The sequence below is a fragment of the Nerophis lumbriciformis genome, linkage group LG12, assembly GCF_033978685.3.
Source record: "Nerophis lumbriciformis linkage group LG12, RoL_Nlum_v2.1, whole genome shotgun sequence".
Classification (NCBI taxonomy): domain Eukaryota; kingdom Metazoa; phylum Chordata; class Actinopteri; order Syngnathiformes; family Syngnathidae; genus Nerophis; species Nerophis lumbriciformis.
In genome coordinates, this window is record NC_084559.2 from 31195914 (window position 1) to 31220945 (window position 25032).

The window sequence follows — 25032 nt, forward strand, 5'->3', positions numbered from 1 at the left end:
CCTTAGTCTGTCTGTGCTCTTCTAGTTAATAACTTAATTGGGGAAACACATACAACAAAATAAAAATAGGAAATGCTATGGATTATACATATAAAGTTTTGGTTTTTTTAACAAAATGCGGCTTCTAGACTTTTGACAAGAACAAGAAAGTTTGATCATATTACGCCTATACTGGCTCACCTGCACTGTGCACTTAAGATGTGACTTTAAGGTTTTACTACGTACAGGGGAGCCGAAAAGGGGGGGGGTAAAGGAGACGGATTCTAGGGGCCCATGATGGACGGGGGCCCAGAGAGGCCCCTAATGATGATGAAATTATAATACAGAAAAAATAATGACACTGTGTTGGGGGCCCTGTAAAGATTATTTTCATGGGGCCCAAAATCCCTAGCGGCGCCCCTGCTTACGTATGAAATACTACATGGTCTAGCTCCAGCCTATCTTGCCGATTGTATTGTACCATATGTCCCGGCAAGAAATCTGCGTTCAAAGAACTCCGGCTTATTAGTGATTCCCAGAGCTATAGAGCATTTTCTATTCGGGCTCCACTATGGAATGCCCTCCCGGTAACAGTTAGAGATGCTACCTCAGTAGAAGCATTTAAGTCCCATCTTAAAACTCATTTGTATACTCTAGCCTTTAAATAGCCCCCCTTTTTTAGACCAGTTGATCTGCAGTTTATTTTATTTTCTGCCCCCCTCTTCCTTGTGGAGGGGGAGACACACAGGTCCGGTGGCCATGGATGAAGTGCTGGCTGTCCAGAGTCGGGACCCGGGGTGGACCGCTCGCCTGTGCATCGTTTGGGAACATCTCTGCGCTGCTGACCCGTCTCCGCTCTGGATGGTTTCCTGCTGGCCCCACTATGGACTGGACTCTTACTATTATGTTGGATCAACAATGGACTGGACTCTCACAATATTATGTCAGACCCACTCGACATCCATTGCATTCGGTCTCCCCCGGGGGGGGGGGCTCTGTACCGAGGATGTCGTTGTGGCTTGTGCAGCCCTTTGAGACACTTGTGATTTAGGGCTATATAAATAAACATTGATTGATTGATTGAAACAAATACAGTTGTATAGCTGTTTTTTTTGTGCCCTGTGATTGATTGGCCACCAGTTCAAGGTGTACCCCGCTCTGCATTTAATCAGCTGGCATAGGCTCCAGCTCACCAGTGACACAAATGACGACAAGTGGTATATAAATGGATCATTTTCTAAATGGATGGATGGATGGCGTTTGGGAGATTCATCCTGTTTTGATAAAAGGCAGTCCTGCAGGAGTTTGCTTTATAATGTAGAACATTAAAAACAAACACAGCACCATTGACAATAACAAAACACGACATGGCACTGAGGATAAAACAGTATATTGGTCAGTACCTGTACCTTATGTAAAAAGATGGAGGCCAAAAAAACAACATGAATAATCTGTTATTTTAATACAACATGGTGCACCAACCGCTATATACAATATATTGGATGTACATAGACCAGCAATGGCAACTAGGGCAAAATATGTGATTTCCTTCTTTTAGTGCATGTCCATAGGATCTGGTCGTGACTGTGTGGGTTCCCTCCGAGTACTCCGGCTTCCTCCCACTGTCATGTCTGTGTAATCATGTTTTGTTTTAGTCATGTTTTGTTTTGTTTAGTTATTGGACTCTTTAGTTTCTAGCTTTTCACTTCCTTGTCTTGTTTCCATGGTTACCCATTAGTTTTACCTGTTCCACGTTTGGACTCATTGTGCACTCTTGTTTGTCACCATAGCAACCCATTAGTTTTCACCTGTCACGTCACGCACCTGTTTCACGTTTTGAGTCACGCACCTGTTTTAGTTAATCATGTCTGTAGTATTTAAGTTCATTGTTTTCAGTTTGTCTTTCTGGCGACATCCCGCATTTATGCTTCTGCACACGCTCCACACACCCTTAAGACCCTTGCTGCTCTTTTTTCATGCTGGTTTCTCGTCATGCCATAGTTTGCAAGTTTTGTTTAATGGTTCATAGTTTCTGCCTTTGTGCAAGTTTTGTGTTTATAGTCAAGTTTTGTACCTCCGCCGCTGTGCGCGCCTTTTGTTTGCTCCTTTTTTTTGGTAGTTATAGTGTTTAAATAAATCATGTACTTCCCTTCACGCCACGTATGGTCCAAATCTTTTGCACCTCGGGAGAACAAACCACGCCACAGTCCCAGTCGTGACACCCACCTCCAAAGACATGCACTTGGGGATAGATTGATTGGCAACACTAAATTGGCCCTAGTTTGTGAATGTTGTCTGTCTATCTGTGTTGGCCCTGCGATGAGGTGGCGACTTGTCCAGGCAACTTGTGCAGCTGGGATAGTCTCCAGCAGCACCCCCCGTGACAAGCGGTAAAAAATGGATGGATGGATAGATCATGTACAAAGTCAAGTTAACCTCGGGGAACTATTACCAGTTCTTTCTTCTTCTTAGTAATTATTTACACAAGTGTCTCATTTTCCTTGGGGAGTGCTAGTAGTACTCGTTTATCGAGCAGAATTATTCCAAGCCTGCCGGATTTGCTTCCAGGGAGTGCCGAGAACTGATGCAGCGATGAAGAAGAAGACCAAAATAAGGCCTTTAGCCAATGACTGGTATTGTGGCTCACCTAAAAACAAGATTGCACTGTGTGAGTTAATTTTCTCTCCAATCACAAACTCAATGTACTTTTTAAATATAACAGTCATAACACAGAATAAAATACCATTATTAATTTCAACTACGACCGATTTTTGTTTCTTACATCTCTCACTTCACCATTGTCCAATTATAAAAACCACTTAATGAAGTTTACTTTAACAGAACTATATTTAGTATCTACACAAACAGCCCAGTAAGCAATAAAGCATTGAGTGGTTAAATTCTCACCGGTGTAATACTTGGTGACGGGAAAGGCAAGCTGAGGCCAACACACATCATTTCTGTTGCAATCATATTCTGTAAAGTTGATCTGGAATCTGAGAATCAAAGTGAACAGGGTTGGGGGAAAAAAGCACCCAGGATACATTTACATTCTGCTCTGTGTTTACCAGAAACTAGTGCCGTCAAATTATATTAAAAAAAAATCTGATAAATCACACTTTTGAAATGTGATTAATCGTGATTAGTTACAGTAAATCACTTGCGTGCATAATTTAAATTAACTCAGAAAAACTAGTACTATCAAATTAATAATTTTTGAATCTGATTAGTCACACTTTCAAATTGTGTTTAGTCATTAAAATCACAGTAAATTTAATGTTTGGATCATTTAAATTAACTTTAAAAAACTGGTTATGTAAAATTATATATTTTTTTAATCAGATTCATTACGTAACACGATTTATTATTCTTTTAGCCAGACTTGTGTGTTTATTTCCACACCTGACTGTTTCGGCTACAACTGTTGCCTTTCTCAGAGGTTGTCACGTGATGTCATCACACGATGTCATCATGCGATGTCATTACGTGACAACCTTTGAGGAAGGCAATAGTTGTTGCCGAAACCATCAGGTACAGAAATAAATACACAGGTTTGGCTTTAAAAATAACAAATTGCATATATTTTTTTAAACTTTATGAACCTTTTTGGATTACAGATTAATCACATGTTTGAATTTGGATTAAGCATGATTAATCACATTTTACATAATTCAAACTAACTATTAAAAAAAACAGTATTTGGATACACATGCAATTTTATTGTCAAAATGTCATACAGGAACATTTTTTAGATGTTTTACTTGATTACTCTGCGTATATGTGATTAATGCAATAATTTATTATGATGAATCACATGAGTTAAGTCATCATTTTTGACAGCTCTACTTTAAACATGACAAATATGAATGAATAGTTCTTGATAATAATATTTAAAAAATCATTATTTTTTACAACAATGTGTATTTTTAAGTGACTTACCTGGTTTTTGGAGGTCCAGTATTGACAGGAATGTCTATAAAGGTAACCGAAGCAGTGACAGGAAACAACTGGGTCTCTGTGGGATCTGCACATGGAGAGAAATCCCCTCCTCCGCACTCAAATGTCCAGGTGGACAAGGTGGAGCTAAAGTTATCAAAAGTAAAAAATTAAATTATAAAAGAGCCATAAGTCACTGTTATTTAGTGTGCAACATGCATAGTATTATACACACCGAACTTGTATCGTTTGGATATTCCTTTGGGCGTTTCCGTCAATCATTCCAGTGACTAAAGTCCAAATGACAATATGAATATGGGACGGAATGTCGCTGCATGAGCTGTCTCCATCTGCAGACGTTTTGCTTGAGTTCATAACTAAAATTCAGTTCCAATGACAAGAACGCGGAAATTTAATTCATACAGTTCTCTAATGCATTTCATGAGAAGATCATTAGTTGTTCTCCGTTCATACTCACAATTTATGTCCACCCAGTCTGCTATAGTTTGAGAGTTTGGGTTCCCACTCTTTGCAACATATGTGGCTCTGATCAAGTTTGCTTGGAGGGAGCAAACAGTCTCCCTAGAGGAGACAAGAGAATACTTAACACGGGAACTATAGACATACATCAAAAACAAGGTTGCTCGATTTTGAGAAAAAAAAAAAAAAAGATTCTTCTGCCAAAAAGTGCAATTGCAATTCGATTTTTAGATTTCAATACAGCTGTCAAATTTAACGAGTTAACACATATGATTAATCACACAATATTATCTTATTAATCATGTATTTACGCAGATTAATCACCCAATTTATAGTCCCCGATGAGAGTTTAGATAATACTCTCACCAAGTACAAATAGTAAATTAATAAACAAAGAGCAAAAAAATTACATGTATATGTTGATTAGCAACACTAAATTGTCCCTAGTGTGTGAATGTGAGGGTGAATGTTGTCTGTCTATCTGTGTTGACCCTGCGATGAGGTGGCGACTTGTCCAGGGTGTACCCCGCCTTCCACCCGAATGCAGCTGAGATATAGGCTCCAGCACCCCCCGTGACCCAGAAAGGGACAAGCGGTAGAAAATGGATGGATGGATAGTAAAAAAAAAAAAGTTTTATGTTTGTGTATAACATTTGTGTCAAAATATGGTTATGGTATTAATTTATTTTGAACATACATACAATTACAATATGGCACATCACATATTTCCAGCAGGAGTAGGGAGAGGCATATTTTATTTTATTCTATACCTTTCCGTTTCATAGCAATTTGTAACGCGTTTTTTTGTAATCAATATGTAACACAAACAGTGGATAAATATATATTTTTTAAAGTTAATGTTAATTAGACAAGCAAATAATTTACTATAATTAATTATGATTTATCCCAATTCAAAAGTGTGAGTAATCTGATTACTTTGAAATACATAAAACTGCTAAAATTAAGAAAGTCGTCTTACTTTTAGACTGTCATTCAACAATAGTCCCAAACTACCAGACATTAGAACAATATGCAATAATCTACTTTCGAAAATATTTGGGTTTATGTGGACAGCGCCCTCTTCTGGATTACTGAAAATCTGCTTTGTGGAGACTCAGAGCTTTTATTTTGTCTGACCAAATAAATAACCACTAAAAAAGTATACAGTGACCTGAGGCCACGCTGCTGAAATTGATGTTTCCTTACACTATCATTGGCCGCTTGTGGTAGTCTCATCATCATCCACCTGTTTTGAACTAACTTGACAGGGCTCGTATTGCTGCCACCAGAGAAGTTCCTTTCGCCATTTTACACTGTCGCCATGAAAACTTTTTGCAGACACAGTAACAGTTCCTTTATCCCTGTTAATTGGTAACAGACATGACCGCGATAAATTAATTTCTGTAGTAGGAATCATTAGTTATAAATCGAATATTTTCATAGCAAGAGCATAAAAAGCAGTGTCCTACCTTCTAAATAACATTTTCAACATTATGAGAGCCCTCTAGACATGAAATAACACTCTTTAGTCACCTTTACACTCTTTTATTGCAATATATTATTAATGCTGCCTGAGGCTGAGTCAATCAGTGGCCACAATCCTGAACAGCATGATCTGATTGGTTTGGTGTCATCTAGTGGCCACTACTACTGTTGATACTTTTAGTTAATTTAGTCTTTTTTATACTGTAAAATACTTAATTTAGGGCAGAAATGTTGCATAAAATGATTTAAAAAATCAATGATATGGTGAAACAGCAATATTTGAAGTGCAATATGTTTACTTTACTGTACAGTAGTGTTTGTTATTAGCGCACTGACTGCATCAGCTGCAGTGCAAGCACACTTGCTGTTTCCTGAAAATGCCAAAGACGAAGGAGAGGAACCGAGGAGAGAGGGGGAAAAAAGTGAGAGAGAAAAAAAACGAGAAAAAAAAAATACTCAGCCTCTTGCGCAGTTACATTATTGCAGTAAATGAAACTTCAATGTCGATTTGATGTTGATTCATTGTGCAGCCCTACTAAAAGTCGTACTGAACCTCTTACCTCAGGAGATCGCACTTGGTCAAGTTGTCCATGCTGATAGGCAACTGACATCCTGATGTTGAATTCTCAGCAAACAGAATCGGTTGTTTCCCAGCAGTGGAACACAGCCCTTCACTCACTTTCACATAAAGAGATAAGTTATTAATAAATTAGTGTTTTGTTGAATTTTGCACTTTTTGATGATTAACAAAACAACTATCACCTGGTTTCCAAAGATTGATGGATGTCCTTTGCACAGAGAAAGTATCATTTTGTGCGTCCTCAATTCCTGCAATGATGGGTCTTCCCACCTGATAACCTGTCATCCCATTAGTATGAATAATAATGGATTACATTTACATCGTGCTTTCCTAAACACTCAAAGCGCTTCAAAGAAAGCTAAGAACCTATCATTCATTCACTCCACATTCACACATGGTGGTGGTAAGCTCCATGTGTAGCCACAGTTGCCCTGGGGTAAACTGATGGAAGAGTGGCTGCCAATTTGCACCTATAGCCCCTCGGACCCCGACCAAACATTCATTCATACACCAGTGTGAACAGCACTGGGAGCAAGGTGGGTGAAGTGTCTGGCCAAAGGACACAACCTGCCATGCCAGTAGTGGTGTGTTAACAAGATGCTGTATACTTCAATGCATAGAAAACAAATCTCGCAGATTTTCTGAGCTGCAAAGTGCTCTAACCTGGGTTTCCAGAGTTTGACTCGCCCATAAAGTCTCCAGACAGGAACACGGCAGAATACCTCGTAGTTAACGCCACTAAAAAAAGAAACAAAATCTAAAACAAAGCCCAAAAAACAATGAAGGTGGTCTTGTGTTATCTGCACATACCTTTGCCATTCAAAGTGACTTTTCCTACAGAGCGTGTCAGTGTAATTTTTGTAATGCCATTTCCTTTCCAGTAGAATTTGTAATCCAAAGCTAAATTCACATTTGCACACTCCTGGACCGTATCTAAAGGGAGATACAATAATTTCAAGAAGTTCACAGAGTTTAAGTCACTGTGGTATGTGATATGCTGTAGTACGTACGTGTACCAAATGTAACTGATTCCGCACTTGACATGAATCCAGCCAAATCCTGGATTAATTCATCAATCACTTCCACTGAGACTTCACCTAAAATAGAATACAAAATAACTGCTTAATTCAAATGTTTATAGAAGTAATGTTCCAACAATTATTAAATACATACCCCCTTGTCCATTGTTCACTTGAGTCATCAAATCAGATGGAAGCATTTGTAAAGGGTAACCAGTTGGACAAGACTGCAGCCGGGTTACACATTTTAAACTAAAATTCTCCAAAAAAGCAACCGGCGCACTGTGAACACAATGTCCAAGCGCCATCTGTGTGCAGAAATGTAGTGCATCATTGGGAGCTTTTGCAACATGCAGACAACACATTGGGCCCTATTCTCCCGTTTGCACTCAAGTGTTTCTTTACGCATGTTTCTCTTATTCAGCTTCTCCCATCCAGCCTGCGGACATGCCCATTTTGCGGATATGAGGCTTAAGTGCGCCATGAGTGAAGGCCGGCTCATTACTAATGAGGCAGACTTTGCCATCACGCCTTTTTCATGGTTCAATGAAAACCATGGAATTAGGAGTTTTGTGAATGTCATCGAAATCTAGTGCTGTCTTTAAATAGTCAAAGATTTGATTCGGAGGTGTCTGATTCAACTATCAACCTCGCAGTCGAATCGTCTGATATTAATCCCTCCATGTGGAAGGGAGACGAGTGCAGCAGGTGTGTTGGAAAGATACATTGATTTTGTTCATCATGTCTTCTTTAAATATTAAAACAATATTCTTATATGCAGACAAAGTTTTTAGGGATTACGAGATTAATTTTAGTTTTGGCTGTTACTTTAGCCTTTGGCCTAAATTCAGCTGGCTGTGTTTTGACCTCCCGCTTCACTTCTTACAGAAATTATATTTCTCTGCACGCAATAATTATTTACTTATAGCAATAGGAAGATGTTTCTATATGGGAGAGGTGGCTGAGGGACTCACGACACGCTGCTGTCAGACACGGAGCTCGCCGAGCCATTACGCGCCTCGAGCCGTCTGAAATCCCACTGTCGACTCCGGTGAAACTCGCCAGAAATTGGGACGCACTGCCTCACCTCAGAAGTGTAGCACTTCTCTTAGAGAGGGTAATGATCCTTTCACTGGTTTACATACAGACACTTTGTTATAACTTAAATTTCCTCTATTTTGTCAAGTTTGATGTATATTTAGGGCCAAGGTCCTCACAAACTGTGCTTAAGCCTTTTTGACATGGAAAATGTTGCAAAGGAGATCTTTGTTTTACTTACTTTAATGAAAGACTGTATTCCTTTCATAAGTAGGCTACCTTGAGTTAACTTTGGAATACTCATATATGTGCCAGAGCACATCCATGTGACGTTACCGAAACCTAGTGACTAGTCAGCAGTGATGGGCAGTAGCAAGCTACATGTAGCTAAGCTGCGTAGCTTAACTACATATTCCAGTAGCTTGTCGGTAATTTAGCTACTTTTTTCACAAGTAGCTTTTCCTGTAGCTTAATTACTTTCAGATCTATGTAGCTAGAAGCTTACATCAAAGCTACAAGCTACAAAGAGCAAAAAAATGGACTGCAAATCCAAGCCTAAAAAAAAATGGAGAAAATACAATGACCTGGATAAATGAGAGCATCCATACATAGGGAGAAAATCCATGATGATAGGTTGGTGTTCTTGTGATGAATCACAATTGGCTAGAGTTAGGGCGAAACATTAGGACTGGCCAATCAGAGGCAAGATGAAGTGGGTCATCGAAACTAGTAAGCAAAATAATAACAGTCATGCACTTTTTACTGAAGTTAGAAAGAATGAATAACATAGGAGTGGGCCAAAGAAAAGGCAAACTAAAATAAATTCATACAGTGGGTTGTGGGGACCCCTACAAGTAGTTATACGGTGTCCCCAGCTAAATGACAGATGGTTAATAGTAATGAACCCTTATTGGGTCCATTTGTCCACTCTCAGTTACATTAAGATTGATTATATACTGTATATGTGGGCCCATTGATAGAAATGCTGTTAAATGTAGCGTTGATGTAGCAAGCTACTTTTGCGTTGTAGCTTGTAGTATAACGTGCTACAATTCTCCGGGAATAGCTTCCCCTGTAGCTTAACTTCATTTAATCGAGAGTAACTTGCAGCTTAGCTTACTACATTTTCCAAGTAGCTTGCCCATCACTGCAAATCAGTAAACACTACTGCATATCTGTTTATTTCTCTTTAAAAACTCTATAGATTCCACTGATCGTCGACGATGGGCACATTCTAACGAATCAGATTTGACTATGAAAATCTTTAATCGAAGACAGCCTCGTTGAAATCCATGAAAAAGATAACACTTTTTAAATTTGAAAAAGCTGCATCAATCCAAGCAGTGTTTGTGTACGTGTGTTGTCATGGTAATGCACAGCAGCGTCTTCTTCCTGTCTTCACATACTTAAGTGTAACCACCCTGATGTGATGTGTGATGTTAAGAGTTTTGTTGAGTACAAATGTTTTTGAAGCTGTGACGCGTCAGAGGGACTTGCACTGACAGCTGTGTGTCTGTATTGTGTGTTTGAGCGCAAGTCGAAGTGTGACAGCTAGCAGCTTAACATTAATCGTCCAAAAAAATTGATCGAAGCAAATATGATTAACTTTTTCGTTTGTTATGCTTGCTACAGTCTTGTTGATCATATGTGTTCAATAAGGCAATTGTTGATGATCACCTCCTCTGCCTTTTCATCACGTCTGATAAAGTCTATTTCAATTAAATAGTTGCAAAGTTAAATCATGACCTTACGTTGCAGCCTTAATTGTATGCATTCAACGTCCCAAGATGTCCAAACACAGCCGATATACGTGGTCGCCTTGCGTTTTATGCCGTTGTCGCGGCCTTTTTCTTTCCACTTACACAGAGCCACAGACAGGTGAATGACTTTGGTGCTTAATTCACAGTGGTGGAATTATAGTCCTTTTATTCCCATCTCAATGCATGTTTCCAGATTTGATAGTGTTTTAGGAGTCTCTTAACATGTTATCATGTGTGGTATACACTGCATCCAAACTTCAAGTATAATATAATGTTTCACCTTTCCGGGGCTTTACACTTATTCCGGCCTCAGAAGCGCGTAGGAATAAAAGTACTTAAGTCAGTAGGAGAATACGAAGAAGGCCAGATTTGACTGTGAGCGCCCACATTTAAGGATTGCTCAATCCAAAGTGCGCAATTTGAATAACGGTACGCCTTGACAGTGGAGGGGCAGAATGCTGCACAGCCAGAATCCGCAAAATTGCTCTGTTTTTTTTTTTGATTAAGCACATGGGAGAATAGGGCCCATTGAGCACATCTTTATAACAAATTTATTAGAGATGACAAACCTGGGGAATAGTGAACAACTGATCGTCTATTGTGAAAATGGGACTTCCTTGGCTGTAGCTAATAACTGGTATGGGTGCAGACAAAATAGGCACTTCGAAGGATGGGCGAGGCTTTGCTACGCTGCACAAACAAAATCATTAAAAAATCATAAATAACACACTTTTTTTTATCAAATAAATGTAATCTTGCCTTACATTTTGTCTCCATGGTAGAAAAGCCCAAGATAAGGGTTGTTTTCTGATGGAGAGATGACACATAAAAATGGAAACCAATCCGGGGAGTCTTCTTTCTGTGCAGAGCACTGATAATCTGGTACTTGAGAGAGCTGCCCGCCAAAAGGGCCTGGGAGGCAATGAGACTTAAAGAGCTTCAGCTCTTCAGGCGAACAGTCCTGTTAAAGTTTCGGCAAATGTGAGGGCAATGATAAATAAAATACAGAAGCAGATACAGTATCATAACATGTTTCTTTGCAGGTACCTTGTCACAGCAACATCGGATATTGCATCGTTGAGCAGTGAGGTCGCAGGGACAGGAGCCCAGCGGCTGGTACACTTGGTTTGGAATGACGGATTCATTGTCTACAAAGGACAGGAGATTGACATTTAAATGTGATGTGACAAAACTGATGGGATAAATACTTGAGTAGAGGTACCAGATCCAGGATTAGCAGGAAGCAGAAGAGCATAAATCTTGGCCTGGATCAGCAACGATGCCTTAAATGTGTTCCCTACACAGGCAGATACCTGCAGGCTCTCTAGAACACATAGTGGCTTTGGACAACAATCTGTTTCATTTTCGCCACACAATTGCAGACTTCTATTTAGTCCCAGATGAACCCGAAGTGCATTCTGGGGAATCACAAAGAAAAAAAAATTAGGAGGGATTTTGCGCTTCTAATAAACGTGTTCATAACAAATGACAAAACCTGTTCATAACTATTAAAGTCCAGAACATTTCCTACCATTCCAACAAGTTCCTTTGTGAGGATCCATTGTGTTTCACTAGCTGCACACGAAGGAGGGTCAATGCCTCCTGTCAATAAACCAACAAAAACAGAACATGTTCAAATTGACACTATTTCTAGTGTTGTGGTTACTTTTAGGGTTTTCTGGAAGATTTCAAGTACCGTTTACGTTAGATGGTAATACAGTGTGCACATTCAGAGAGATGCCTGTTGTGTTTCCAAGTAAAAGTGCAGTAATTCTTGGTCCAGTAGCCACGATAAAGGATGGCTGGAAAACTGATGATAGTGATGTCAGACTTAACACATGCTGTCTGTACATGAATATATGTAGTAACCTTTCGTTCAACAGTAACATTACTTACCAAAAGTTTGTGCATCAGTCAAAGAAAACAGCAAAAACAGGAGATGTGGCCCCACATTAGCCATTCTGTTCAGTGTCGATAATGAAGAATTATGAAGGAATTTAAGCAGATTTTGCCACATAAGTCGAAACCCAAATAATCGAAAGCATATTTACTAGGCTGTGTTGTTAAAAAAAGCAGTAACATTATAGGCTATAGTAACTTGCTCCGAGTGACGCTCGGCGCTGTTACTAAGCGACGACGTACGAGGATGACGTACATTACTAGGCGACTTTCTCTTCGTTAGCAAGCTACTTGGACGATTCGTTTATTTGTGCTGGTATATAAAACACCATTTTATAATCGTTATTCGAGAATAACAATAATCACCAGCTTCGCTCACGTCATTTTCAGGAAAATTACAACAAATGTCACCGCGCTGAGAATATTACGTATATCCGGTTTTGATGCATCTTGTTCCGGTTTTGCGATTATATAAAGAGCTCAATTAAAATAATCTTAATCATTATTATAGGTTTATGTATACTTCGATGAAAATGTTACTTTGAAATGAATATATACATTGTGTTTTGAGATTATTCATAGTCAATTTGTCACCACCAGTTTGAAATTATTGAATAAATAAACAAATACAACTGTTTTAGATTAATTAAATTCACAAAACAATATTGATAACTACTTAGAAATGCAATAATACACATTTAATTTAAAAATATATATTATGTCGGATTTTTTTTTGTAATATATTAACTCAGGGCGCACCGCGCAGACTCCATAAAACGGTGTTGATTGGTCGGCGTTACATGCACTGCTGTACAACAGCCTGAGGCGGTCAACGGTATAGTGACGTGGATAATGACTAGCGACGTTTGCTAAACTTTATAAAGTATGAAGACGTCGCACGCCTAATGGCTGCAATGCTTCCTGGTTAATAGTGGCCGGAGGACCTGTTGACTAACATAATGTTTTTTTAATGTCGACTCGTTTTTTTTTTGTAGCCACTAATACAAAGGCACATAGCGATTAGCCCTAGCTGATGTACCGAGGGCAACCTGTAAATGGCTCCTGCGGGGAAGTTGATCAAGTCAAATGTTTGTTTACCACAGGATTCAGAGTACGAAACTGGTTGAACGGAACGAAACCGGCGGGGTCGATGCTTAATCCATAGAAACCGTCGCCGATTAGTTTGTTAGCTTGTTATCATTAGCCGCTCAGAGACGCCAGGTATATCAGCATTGCGAACTGTCAAGATGGGCTCCATGCTGCGGGGTGAGGAGATGTGCTTGGCCCAACTCTTTCTGCAGTCTGGATCAGCATACGACTGCATCGCTGAACTTGGAGAACTGGGAATTGTGGAGTTCAGAGACGTAAGTACTGCAACAGTTAAACACTCGCCTGCTCTGGATAAAAAAAGTTGCTGAAGATAAACGTTCAGTTTGCATGGAAGGGCGAGATCAAGTGCTGCTAACTCAGCCAAGTAACCAGAGATAAGTTTTTTGTGTGTTAAAAATATGGACAGTTCATGCCTTCGGAAAGTTTTAAAACTACAGAATTAACAATCCTTATTTTCCCCTGCCTGTGTATTTGTTTTCTAATTTCAAGTACCACCTGTAGTGCATTCAAGTACCCCTAGTTTAGAAAATGTTATCTACTGTAGCGTAGATAATACAAAACTGAAAAAGTTTGTAAAATAAAGTGCAAAATGACAACTTATAAACTTCATCGGGGGGTGTCCAAACTTTTTCCAGCAAGCGCCGCATACAGAAAAATTAAAGGATGACCCTTGGAGTGCATTAAAGTTAACCTGACTCTCGCCAGATCCTTGAAGTTCGCTGAGTTCCACACAAGGATCTGGGCTCAAAGGCAATGCAAACTCCTTCAAGATAGCAAAAAATAATGAACCAATCGGGATCGCCGGGCGGGATTTCATAGATGTGACGTAGCGCCAAAGCAACTATTTGATTCAAACAACAATGGCGGCACTCGGCGAGGAGTCGTGTGCTGACATTGATTCTGCTATATTTTGCGACATTGATCGTCTACTGACATTGCTGCGTTGTTTCAGTAAAAGTTCTCTAACTTTTCGCTCTGTCGTTATCCAATATGTCGTCTGTTCTGTTTTGGATTTCCCAGCGTCACAGGTTGATTTCGATGTGAGTGGTTGAAGTAGCACGTCATTCAAGATAACGGAAAAGTGGTTTATCCAATCACATTCAATTATTTTTTTACAAGGCCCCACCTTCTGAAATACATCTCCTATTGAGAAGTCCCAGATCCTTGTGTGGAGCTCAGCGAACTAAAATAATCTGGCGTGAGTCAGGTTACATTAAAGTGCCCTTGTTTCATAATAATTGATATACTGTAGATCAGGGATGTCAAACATGCGGCCCGTGGGCCGGATCAGGTCCGCGAACAGGTTCAATGCGGCCCGCAAGATGAGTTTGCTAAGTGTAAAATTGAGCTGCATTTTTACATTAAAGAAACTGCTGTTCTAAATGTGTCCACTGGATGTCGCAATAGCAATTCTGTTAGGCAAGCAAATAGTTAAAACCGGGGAGAGCAAGTATGCCAAGCAAGAAGTACACGGTAAAGTGGGGCTGCAACTCCTCCTCCTTGACCCAACATAAAACAATGAGGAGTAACAAACAATTGGTAACCCCACTTAAAATGTTGCATGAGACACTGCATCTTGATATAGTTCTGTGAAAATGATTGTCTTCTGTGCAAATTTAAAGAAAGTGAACTGTGAAAATTACAAATGAGGTTGTTGATACATAGAAGTGTTTTTGTTTGGGCTTTATTTTGTTTTATCTTCAATCTAAGATGGGCTGTGACTTAAAGTTTAATTGCTTTGTAGATACACTGAGATTAAGTCTGAGGTCATTGTGTTCTTCATGGTGTTTTTTAAACTGCACCATTTTTTTCCTCTGAATTTTCAACTAACTTGAAGTGTTTTGTCAAGAGGTTTATTTGTAATATGTACATTTTCAGAATGTGCCTGTACTATTTTGGGCTGAAGTAAAACAAAGAAAACAATCTGAAGTTATCGTTGTTGTATTAAGTTATTATGCCATGATATTACCCGTTCGGCCCACGTGGGAATAGATTTTCCCTCATGCGGCCCCTGAGATAAAATTAGTTTTACAACCCTGCTGTAGATACTATAAACCAGAAAATGTTTGTAAAAAAACATGCAAAATGAGAATTATCAACTAGATCAGGGTTGTCCAAACTTTTTTCAACAAGGGCCGCATACAGATAATTTAAAGGATGCCACCTGCAGTGTATTCAAGGGCCCCTATTTGAGAATCATTAATTTACTGTTGATAATAAAACATATAAAAAGTTTAAGATAAAATACAAAAAGACAATTATCAACTAAATCAGGGGTGTCTTAACTTTTTCCACCGAAGGCCGGATACAGAGAAATTGAAGGATGCACATGCCACTTTTAATACATTTTGTACAAAACAGAAAACGTTTGTAAAGTAACATGCAAAATGACAATTAACTAAATCGCGGTGTCTAAACCTTTTCTAGCAAAGGGTGCATACGGGCAAAATGAAGGATGCACATGCTACTTCAGTAAATTTTGTACAATAAAGATACTAAAATCAACACAGGGGTTTATAACCTTTTTAGCCTCATGGCCCAACTTTTCCACTACAGGGAGATCCAAGGCCCACTCAAATATTAACACTGAATTAGAAATCTTACTTTAGGTTGTAATCATATTCAATAATTATATCTAACATACTTACACTTTTATAGGATACAGTACACCTTGTCAAATGATATGAAACCGTGTGTTAATCACAAAGATTATTATCATCGCTTAGCTCAGGTTGATTACAAAAAAAAAAACTGAAATATATTGCATAAGAACAGACTGAGGGAAAAATACATTGACATACAATTACGCAGTGCTAAAATAAATACATTCTAACTACATTAATAATAAATAATATTAATATATGTATTAAAGGCCTACTGAAATGCGATTTTCTTATTTAAACGGGGATAGCAGGTCCATTCTATGTGTCATACTTGATCATTTCGCGATATTGCCATATTTTTGCTGAAAGGATTTGGTAGAGAACATCGACGATAAAGTTCGCAACTTTTAGTCGCTGATAAAAAAGCCTTGCCTGTACCGGAAGTAGCAGACGAGTAGCGTGACGTCACAGGTTGTGGAGCTCCTCACATCTGCACATTGTTTACAATCATGGCCAACAGCAGCGAGAGCGATTCGGACCGAGAAAGCAACGATTTCCCCATTAATTTGAGCAAGAATGAAAGATTCGTGGATGAAGTGAGAGTGAAGGACTAGAGGGCAGTGGGAGCGATTCAGATAGGGAAGATGCTGTGAGAGGCGGGTGGGACCTGATACTCAGCTGGGAATGACTAAAAGAGTAAATAAAAACAAGACATATAAATACTCTATTAGCCACAACACAACCAGGCTTATATTTAATATGCCACAAATTAATCCTGCATAACAAACACCTCCCCCCTCCCCTCCATGTAACCCGCCATCCATCCATCCATCCATCTTCTTCCGCTTATCAGAGGTCGGGTCGCGGGGCCAGCAGCCTAAGCAGGGAAGCCTAGACTTTCCTCTCCCCAGCCACTTCGTCCAGCTCCTCCCGGGGGATCCCGAGGCGTTCCCAGGCCAGCCGGGAGACAGTCTTCCCAACGTGTCCTGGGTCTTCCCCGTGGCCTCCTACCGGTTGGACGTGCCCTAAACACCTCCCGAGGGAGGCGTTCGGTTGGCATCCTGACCAGATGCCCGAACCACCTCCTGGACGTGCCCTAGCCTGAACCACCTCCTCAACCCGCCAATACAACTCAAACACCTGCACAACACACTCAATCCCACAGCCCAAAGTACCGTTCACCTCCCCAAAGTTCATACAGCACATATATTTCCCCAAAGTCCCCAAAGTTACGTACGTGACATGCACGTACAGGCAAGCGATCAAATGTTTGGGACCGTACTCACGGTACCGTGTCTGCGTATCCAACTCAAAGTCCTCCCGGTAAGAGTCTCTGTTGTCCCAGTTCTCCACAGGCCAATGGTAAAGATTGACTGTCATCTTTCGGGAATGTAAACAATGAAACACCGGCCGTGTTTGTGTTGCTGAAGTCGGCCGCAATACACCGCTTCCCTCCTACAGCTTTATTTGCTGTCTCCATTGTTCATTGAACAAATTGCAAAAGATTCACCAACACAGATGTCCAGAATACTGTGGAATTTTGCGATGAAAACAGACAACTTAATAGCTGGCCACCATGCTGTCTCAAAATGTCCTCTACAATCCGCGACATTACGTGCTGACGTCATCATACCGAGACGTTTTCAGCAGGATATGTCGCGCAAACTTTAAAATTGCACTTTAGTAAACTAAACACATGCCGTATTGGCATGTGTTGCAATGTTAAGATTTCATCATTGATATATAAACTATCCGACTGCATGGTCGGTAGTAGTGGGTTTCAGTAGGCCTTTAAATGAACTTTCAAAATGTAAGTGCAAATGAAAATGCAGCTTCATCCCTTTTAGTCATAATTTTTGCGCTCAAGAAACTTCCTAATGATTTTAGCTCAACACTTTTTCTTTGTTTTAGATTGTCATTTCTACCACAAGTGGTGGAAAAGTGTATTACAGCTGAGTACTGCTGCAGCCCATGCGGACCACAGCTGAGAAACACATATTTGTGGCGGGCCAACAATGGGCCCCGACCCTATGGTTACGAAACACTGATGTAGGTCAATCAATAGGGTTTTGGAACACTCAAAAACGTACCATATCTTGCAAGAAACGGATACACATGTTCATCATCACATAACGGAAATCATCAAAGACCATAAACAGTAAGACGCATGGGTCATCTGCCAATTTAGTTTTTTTGGGGGGGAACTTGATCTGTTACATTTTTTTCCTTGTTTTTTGTGTTATGTTCTGAACCAAGATGTGTGTATTTTGTCTGTAAAATGTGTTGTTGGACAATACAAAAGGCGCTACTGACCATATTATGGAAAACCCTGAACTAGGGGTGGGCAATATGGCATAAACTATATATCACAATATATATTACAGCCTCCTGCGATAACAATATATATCATTATATATTGTTTGGCATATAAATGATAATAGGACAATCTTAAAACAGGTTACAAACGCAGTGCTTCTAATTCGACAGCTGACATACAGTATGTGGTGACATATTGTGTGATTCATGGTAGTATTGCCATCCATCCATTTTCTACCGCTTGTCCCTCGGGTTTGCGTGGGGTTCTAGGGCCTATCTGTTTTCTCAAAATTACTATTAACTTAATTTACTGTTAATAGCTGGTTACGTTCTGTTATAACGTGGTTCTATTTACAATTTTAATAAAATATACTAAGCACTTATTCTTATGTTGTTTGGATACTTTACATTAATTTTAGGCAATACTACAAATTTGGGTATCAATCCAATACCAATTAGCTACAACGCGGATACTGAAACGTTAAAATTTCAGGATCATTTAATAAAATAGTAAAATATCACAAGAAAATCAATAGTTCAAAGTAAATAAACATAAGCAAACACTACTATTGGCTTTTGTTTATATGGTTTTCACCCTTTAGGGCCTCCTGTGTCCACAGAATTGTAAGGAATAAAGAAAACGACAACAACAAAAATATCGATAAATCACCCTAGTATCAAACATATTATACTTAATGTCGTTACTGTCTCTATTTGTATAAATCCAACCACCACTGTTTACATTCAAAAGCTCTAGCTTGTATCTTCCTACGGTGTTTATTATAGCATGTTTAGCTAGTCCTTGTCCTCCGATAATAATGATACAGTACCTATAAGAATTTAGCTTTATTTGCCGCCATAGAGACGAGGATTAGTGATTTAGAAGCGGCTTTGCACTGTGGAGGGACATTAGTCACGCTCGCTAGCAAGGAAGCTACATTCCGTTGAGGACTCATCCGTTGCAGCTTGTCGCTGTCAAATTTGTGGGCCACAGCTGAAACAAGCATTATCACCATATGACAGTAGGATTAAAAGCTGTATCGTTGGTCAAATGTATACCATTTATATTGTCTATATCGCGTGACCCTAGCCTGATACAAATATTGCAAAGCAGAATAAATTATTATTCATTCATTATTATTAATTATCAATGTCAATTACTATCCTCTTCTTCTTTCAGCTCAATCCCAGTGTTAATGCATTTCAGCGAAAATATGTCAATGAGATCAAAAGATGTGAAGAGATGGAGAGAATCCTTGGTGAGCATTTATTGATCTGTAACAAATGACCAAAGAGTTCAATTGATAGTCAATTTGCTGCATGTGATGAATCACCAGTTGAGTTGTAAGTATTGAGCCAAGACAATGCAATGATTTTGTTCTAGACAGAAGCTGGACAAAGACGTAATTGCACGCATGCAAATCAGTAATACATTAACCACAGAGCTCTTCTCATTGGACTCAATTGAAAGTCAGTGACTGCAGTCATGAGAAATGCCAGCCTGTGTTACATTCAACCTTTCGCTAAACTGAGCTCTGTTTTAGTTCAATCAAGAGAAGAAAGTGACTCCCTTGTGGAGCTGTTTGTGTTACAATGTTTTTCAAAGGCTGTTAATAACATCTGGATAATACACAATGATGCCATAGACAAATTAAAAGGGTGCTTTGTGTTATCAACAGGCTATCTGTTGAGAGAAATCAAGAAAGCTGACATTTCATTGCCAGAAGGAAATGTGAACCCACTTGCTCCTTTACCTAAACATGTGATGGGCATAATGGTATGTTTGCTGCTTCTATGTTTTACTCGTCAACTCTCGGTCAGCATCACGTTGGTCCTCTATGCTTTTGCAGGAGCAACTGCAGAGGCTAGAAGTGGAGTTAGGTGAGGTCATGAGGAATAAGGAACGATTGCAGAAGAATCTTTTGGAGCTCATAGAGTACACACACATGCTGCGCATCACTCGCAATTTTGGGCAAAGAACCGCTGAGGTTAGTTCGTCACACTAGCAATCGAAGCTTATGCACACATCCTTCTTTCCTGTCTAGACAACATTGGAAGCTGTTTTTTTCTTTTGTTTTAATACACAGCTTGGTAATACTTTGTACTCTCCCTTGTTTCTTTACTGTCTGAATCCTAGATAGAGCCACTGCAAGCCACATATGAAGAGTTTCCTTTCCTAGAAAAAGACACAATGATGGACTACAACAGCATGCAGAGGCTTGGCGCTAAACTGGGGTAAATAAAACAAAAGAAAACTTGGAATTTTACTTAAAATTATACTTGATATCACAGCTAATAAATGTGCAGCCCTTTGAGACAGTTGTGAATAAGAGCTATATAATTAAACTTTGATTGATTGAAATAGAAGTAAGTTTGAGGTTTTGGTTAGGTCTCGGGATGCAACGATTTAACTGGTTTTACTATTAACCGTGATTTAAAACAGTCACGTACCTCCACTACACCGTGTGTTTCAGTCCTCTTTACTCGCTGTAAACGGACATTATGCTTGTACAGTATTTTCGGCACAACCTGCACAAAACGAAATCAAAGTTAGACCAGCGATGCACACATTTACTGTATACGCACCTATCGCGAGACACGCTAGTATGCTACATTAGCTTATAAATGGCAACAAAAACAAATCAGCAAACTTTTCCCTCCCCAAAAAAGCTATAGCCGGAGTGGTAACATTTCAAGTACTTAAAAAATGACCACGGAGTCATTGAAGACGACTGTTCATCCATTTGCAAAACCTGCTTAAAGAAAGTTGTTGCTAAAGGGTCTAATACGGCCTATGTGGTGCACCTTTATATGCCAAAGTAAATGTAAAACAAAATAAGTGAGCTACATTATGATAGTGGCAAGTTATTTAATGAAGAATTGAGTTAGTACTGTTTTTGTACTGTATTATGTTATGATTTGATTACTGTTATTCACAACAGTAATTAAAATCTCTAAGGAATGCGTGATTTTATAAATTTGTTGTTGTGAAATTTATCAATGCATGATAACCGTGATTATCAAATCAAATCAAATCAACTTTATTTATAGAGCACATTTAAAATTTACCACAGGGGTAGCCAAAGTGCTGTACAATGAACAGGTTAAAAGATAAAACGAGTACCGAGCAAACACAACACAACACAAACAGAACACGATAAAAAAATAAATAATTAAAATAGAATTAATAAAAACATAAAAACAGGATCACAGCAGGTGTATTATGGGGCGCCATTGCAGGATGGATATCACTCAGTGTTAAAAGCCATGGAATAAAAGTATGTTTTTAAGAGAGATTTAAAAACAGGAAGAGAGGAGGCTTGTCTAACACTCAGGGGTAGGTCGTTCCAGAGCTTGGGAGCAGCAACGGCGAAAGCTCTGTCACCTCTAAGCTTCAGCCTTGTGTCAGGGACCGTCAACAGCAGCTGATCGGCTGATCTTAAGGATCGGGTGGGGCAGTAAGGCTGAAGGATGTCGGAGAGATAGGTTGGCGCGAGGTTGTTTAGACATTTAAAAACAAATAAAAGGAGTTTAAAATGTATTCGATAACGCACAGGGAGCCAGTGAAGGGACGCTAAAATAGGGGTGATGTGCTCACGTCTGCGGGTCTGTGTTAGCAGACGAGCAGCAGAGTTCTGCACGAGCTGCAGGCGGGCGAGGGAGGCCTGGCTAATGCCAACATACAAGGCATTGCAGTAGTCAAGACGAGTCGAGATAAAAGCGTGGATTAATTTCTCAAGATCATGTCTTGATAGAAGCGGTTTCACTTTCGCTATTTGGCGTAATTGATAAAAGCTTTTTTGAACGACGCTGCTGATTTGTTTTTCGAATTTAAAATCTGAGTCAAACTTTACCCCCAGGTTTGTGACACAGTCGCTGAGATACGGGGTCAGAGTGCCGAGGTCAACGTTGGGGGAGGGAGAGCGACTTGGACCGAACAACATAACTTCTGTTTTATCTTCATTTAGGCTCAGGAAGTTAGCTAAAAGCCAGACTTTGATGTCGTGCAGGCAGTCAATAAGACGTTGAACCGTGTTATTTTGTGCCATGGGAAAATAAATCTGGCAATCATCGGCATAAAAATGAAATGCAATACTGTACTTCCTAAAAATAGAACCAAGGGGGAGAAGGTAAAGCGCAAATAAAATTGGGGCAAGGATTGAGCCCTGGGGGACCCCATGTGGTAAAGGAGCTGTGGACGACATAAAACTGTCTACTTTTACACAAAAACTCCTGTCGGTTAGGTACGACCGGAACCAGTTGAGGGCGGCGCCCTTAATGCCCACACAGTTCTTTATCACTCAGACTATAGTCCTTGTGCATCACTAATTAGGTCAGGGGTCTGTAACCAATGGCTCCGGAATTTAGGAAATGTGCATATTTTCTAAAGAGATGTACAGTATATTGTCACACTTTCTGTAAGATAGTGCATGCATCCATACTGTATTCTGACTGGTGATTGGGTGAGCGCAAGGACAGCAAGTGTTTGACCCAGGCGTTCATGAAAGAATGGTCGTCTTCTCTGCAGTAAACTTAGCTGTGCTTGCTATGTGCAAACAACATTTTTTACTTTGAACAACATTTTCAAAACATCCATCCATCCATCCATCTTCTTCCGCTTATCCGAGGTCGGGTCGCGGGGGCAGCAGCCTAAGCAGGGAAGTCTGGGCTTCCCTCTCCCCAGCCACTTCGTCCAGCTCTTCCTGTGGGACCCCGAGGCGTTCCCAGGCCAGCCGAGAGACATAGTCTTCCCAACGTGTCCTGGGTCTTCCCCGCGGCCTCCTACCGGTCGGACGTGCCCTAAACACCTCCCTAGGGAGGCGTTCGGGTGGCATCCTGACCAGATGCCCGAACCACCTCATCTGGCTCCTCTCGATGTGGAGGAGCAGCGGCTTTACTTTGAGCTCCTCCCGGATGGCAGAGCTTCTCACCCTATCTCTAAGGGAGAGCCCCGCCACCCGGCGGAGGAAACTCATTTCGGCCGCTTGTACCCGTGATCTTGTCCTTTCGGTCATAACCCAAAGCTCATGACCATAGGTGAGGATGGGAACGTAGATCGACCGGTAAATTGAGAGCTTTGCCTTCCGGCTCAGCTCCTTCTTCACCACAACGGATCGATACAGCGTCCGCATTACTGAAGACGCTGCACCGATCCGCCTGTCGATCTCACGATCCACTCTTCCCTCACTCGTGAACAAGACTCCGAGGTACTTGAACTCCTCCACTTGGGGCAAGATCTCCTCCCCAACCCGGAGATGGCACTCCACCCTTTTCCGGGCGAGAACCATGGACTCGGACTTGGAGGTGCTGATTCTCATCCCAGTCGCTTCACACTCAGCTGCGAACCGATCCAGTGAGAGCTGAAGATCCTGGCCAGATGAAGCCATCAGGACCACATCATCTGCAAAAAGCAGAGACCTAATCCTGCAGCCACCAAACCAGATCCCCTCAACGCCTTGACTGCGCCTAGAAATTCTGTCCATAAAAGTTATGAACAGAATCGGTGACAAAGGGCAGCCTTGGCGGAGTCCAACCCTCACTGGAAACGTGTCCGACTTACTACCGGCAATCCGAGGTTCGACTATCCGGCGTAGCCCCCTCTCCAGTACACCTGAATAGACCTTACCGGGAAGGCTGAGGAGTGTGATCCCACGATAGTTAGAACACACCCTCCGGTTCCCCTTCTTAAAGAGAGGAACCACCACCCCGGTCTGCCAATCCAGTGGCACCGCCCCCGATGTCCACGCGATGCTGCAGAGTCTTGTCAACCAAGACAGCCCCACAGCATCCAGAGCCTTAAGGAACTCCGGGCGGATCTCATCTACCCCCGGGGCCTTGCCACCGAGGAGCTTTTTAACTACCTCAGCAACCTCAGCCCCAGAAATAGGAGAACCCACCACAGACTCCCCAGGCACTGCTTCCTCATAGGAAGACGTGTTGGTGGGATTGAGGAGGTCTTCGAAGTATTCCCTCCACCGATCCACAACATCCGCAGTCGAGGTCAGCAGAACACCATCCTCGCCATACACGGTGTTGATAGTGCACTGCTTCCCCTTCCTGAGGCGGCGGATGGTGGTCCAGAATTGCTTCGAAGCCGTCCGGAAGTCGTTTTCCATGGCCTCACCGAACTCCTCCCATGTCCGAGTTTTTGCCTCTGCGACCGCTGAAGCCGCACACCGCTTGGCCTGTCTGTACTTGTCCACTGCCTCAGGAGTCCTATGAGCCAAAAGAACCCGATAGCACTCCTTCTTCAGCTTGACGGCATCCCTCACCGCCGGTGTCCACCAACGGGTTCTAGGATTACCGCCACGACAAGCACCAACTACCTTGCGGCCACAGCTCCAATCAGCCGCCTCGACAATAGAGGCGCGGAACATGGTCCATTCGGACTCCATGTCCAGCACCTCCCTCGTGACATGTTCAAAGTTCTTCCGGAGGTGGGAATTGAAACTCTCTCTGACAGGAGACTCTGCCAGACGTTCCCAGCAAACCCTCACAATGCGTTTGGGCCTGCCAGGTCTGTCCGGCATCCTCCCCCACCATCGCAGCCAACTCACCACCAGGTGGTGATCGGTAGAAAGCTCCGCCCCTCTCTTCACCCGAGTGTCCAAAACATGAGGCCGCAAATCCGATGACACAACTACAAAGTCGATCATGGAACTGCGGCCTAGGGTGTCCTGGTGCCAAGTGCACATATTGAAACCCTTATGTTTGAACATGGTGTTTGTTATGGACAATCTGTGACGGGCACAAAAGTCCAATAACAAAACACCGCTCGGGTTCAGATCCGGGCAGCCATTCTTCCCAATCACGCCTCTCCAGGTTTC

The 25032-nt window shown here is 41.1% G+C and overlaps 2 protein-coding genes across 2 annotated transcripts in view; one reads left to right on the forward strand and one right to left on the reverse strand.

The window, feature by feature from the left end:
* Nucleotides 1-1422: 1422 nt before the first annotated feature.
* tctn2 (tectonic family member 2) lies at nucleotides 1423-12598 on the reverse strand. Its single transcript, XM_061986351.1, has 18 exons — nucleotides 12174-12598; nucleotides 11974-12087; nucleotides 11809-11879; nucleotides 11500-11695; nucleotides 11325-11425; nucleotides 11042-11238; nucleotides 10847-10967; nucleotides 7634-7787; nucleotides 7471-7557; nucleotides 7271-7393; nucleotides 7124-7198; nucleotides 6643-6738; nucleotides 6441-6558; nucleotides 4394-4497; nucleotides 4151-4292; nucleotides 3919-4062; nucleotides 2887-2975; nucleotides 1423-2626 (listed from the first exon to the last, which is right to left on the reverse strand). Exons 1-18 carry the CDS (start codon nucleotides 12292-12294, stop codon nucleotides 2505-2507), a joined length of 2175 nt encoding a protein of 724 aa, XP_061842335.1. The 5' UTR covers nucleotides 12295-12598; the 3' UTR covers nucleotides 1423-2504.
* A 374-nt stretch (nucleotides 12599-12972) lies between these two features.
* The window catches only part of atp6v0a2b (ATPase H+ transporting V0 subunit a2b), a 35966-nt gene continuing 23906 nt past the window's right edge, over nucleotides 12973-25032 (forward strand). The window contains exons 1-5 of the mRNA XM_061986352.1: nucleotides 12973-13540; nucleotides 19386-19464; nucleotides 19885-19982; nucleotides 20056-20193; nucleotides 20343-20440. Of these exons, the coding sequence (XP_061842336.1) occupies nucleotides 13424-13540; nucleotides 19386-19464; nucleotides 19885-19982; nucleotides 20056-20193; nucleotides 20343-20440 (530 nt within the window). The 5' untranslated portion in view covers nucleotides 12973-13423. The remainder of the gene's footprint in view (nucleotides 13541-19385; nucleotides 19465-19884; nucleotides 19983-20055; nucleotides 20194-20342; nucleotides 20441-25032) is intronic.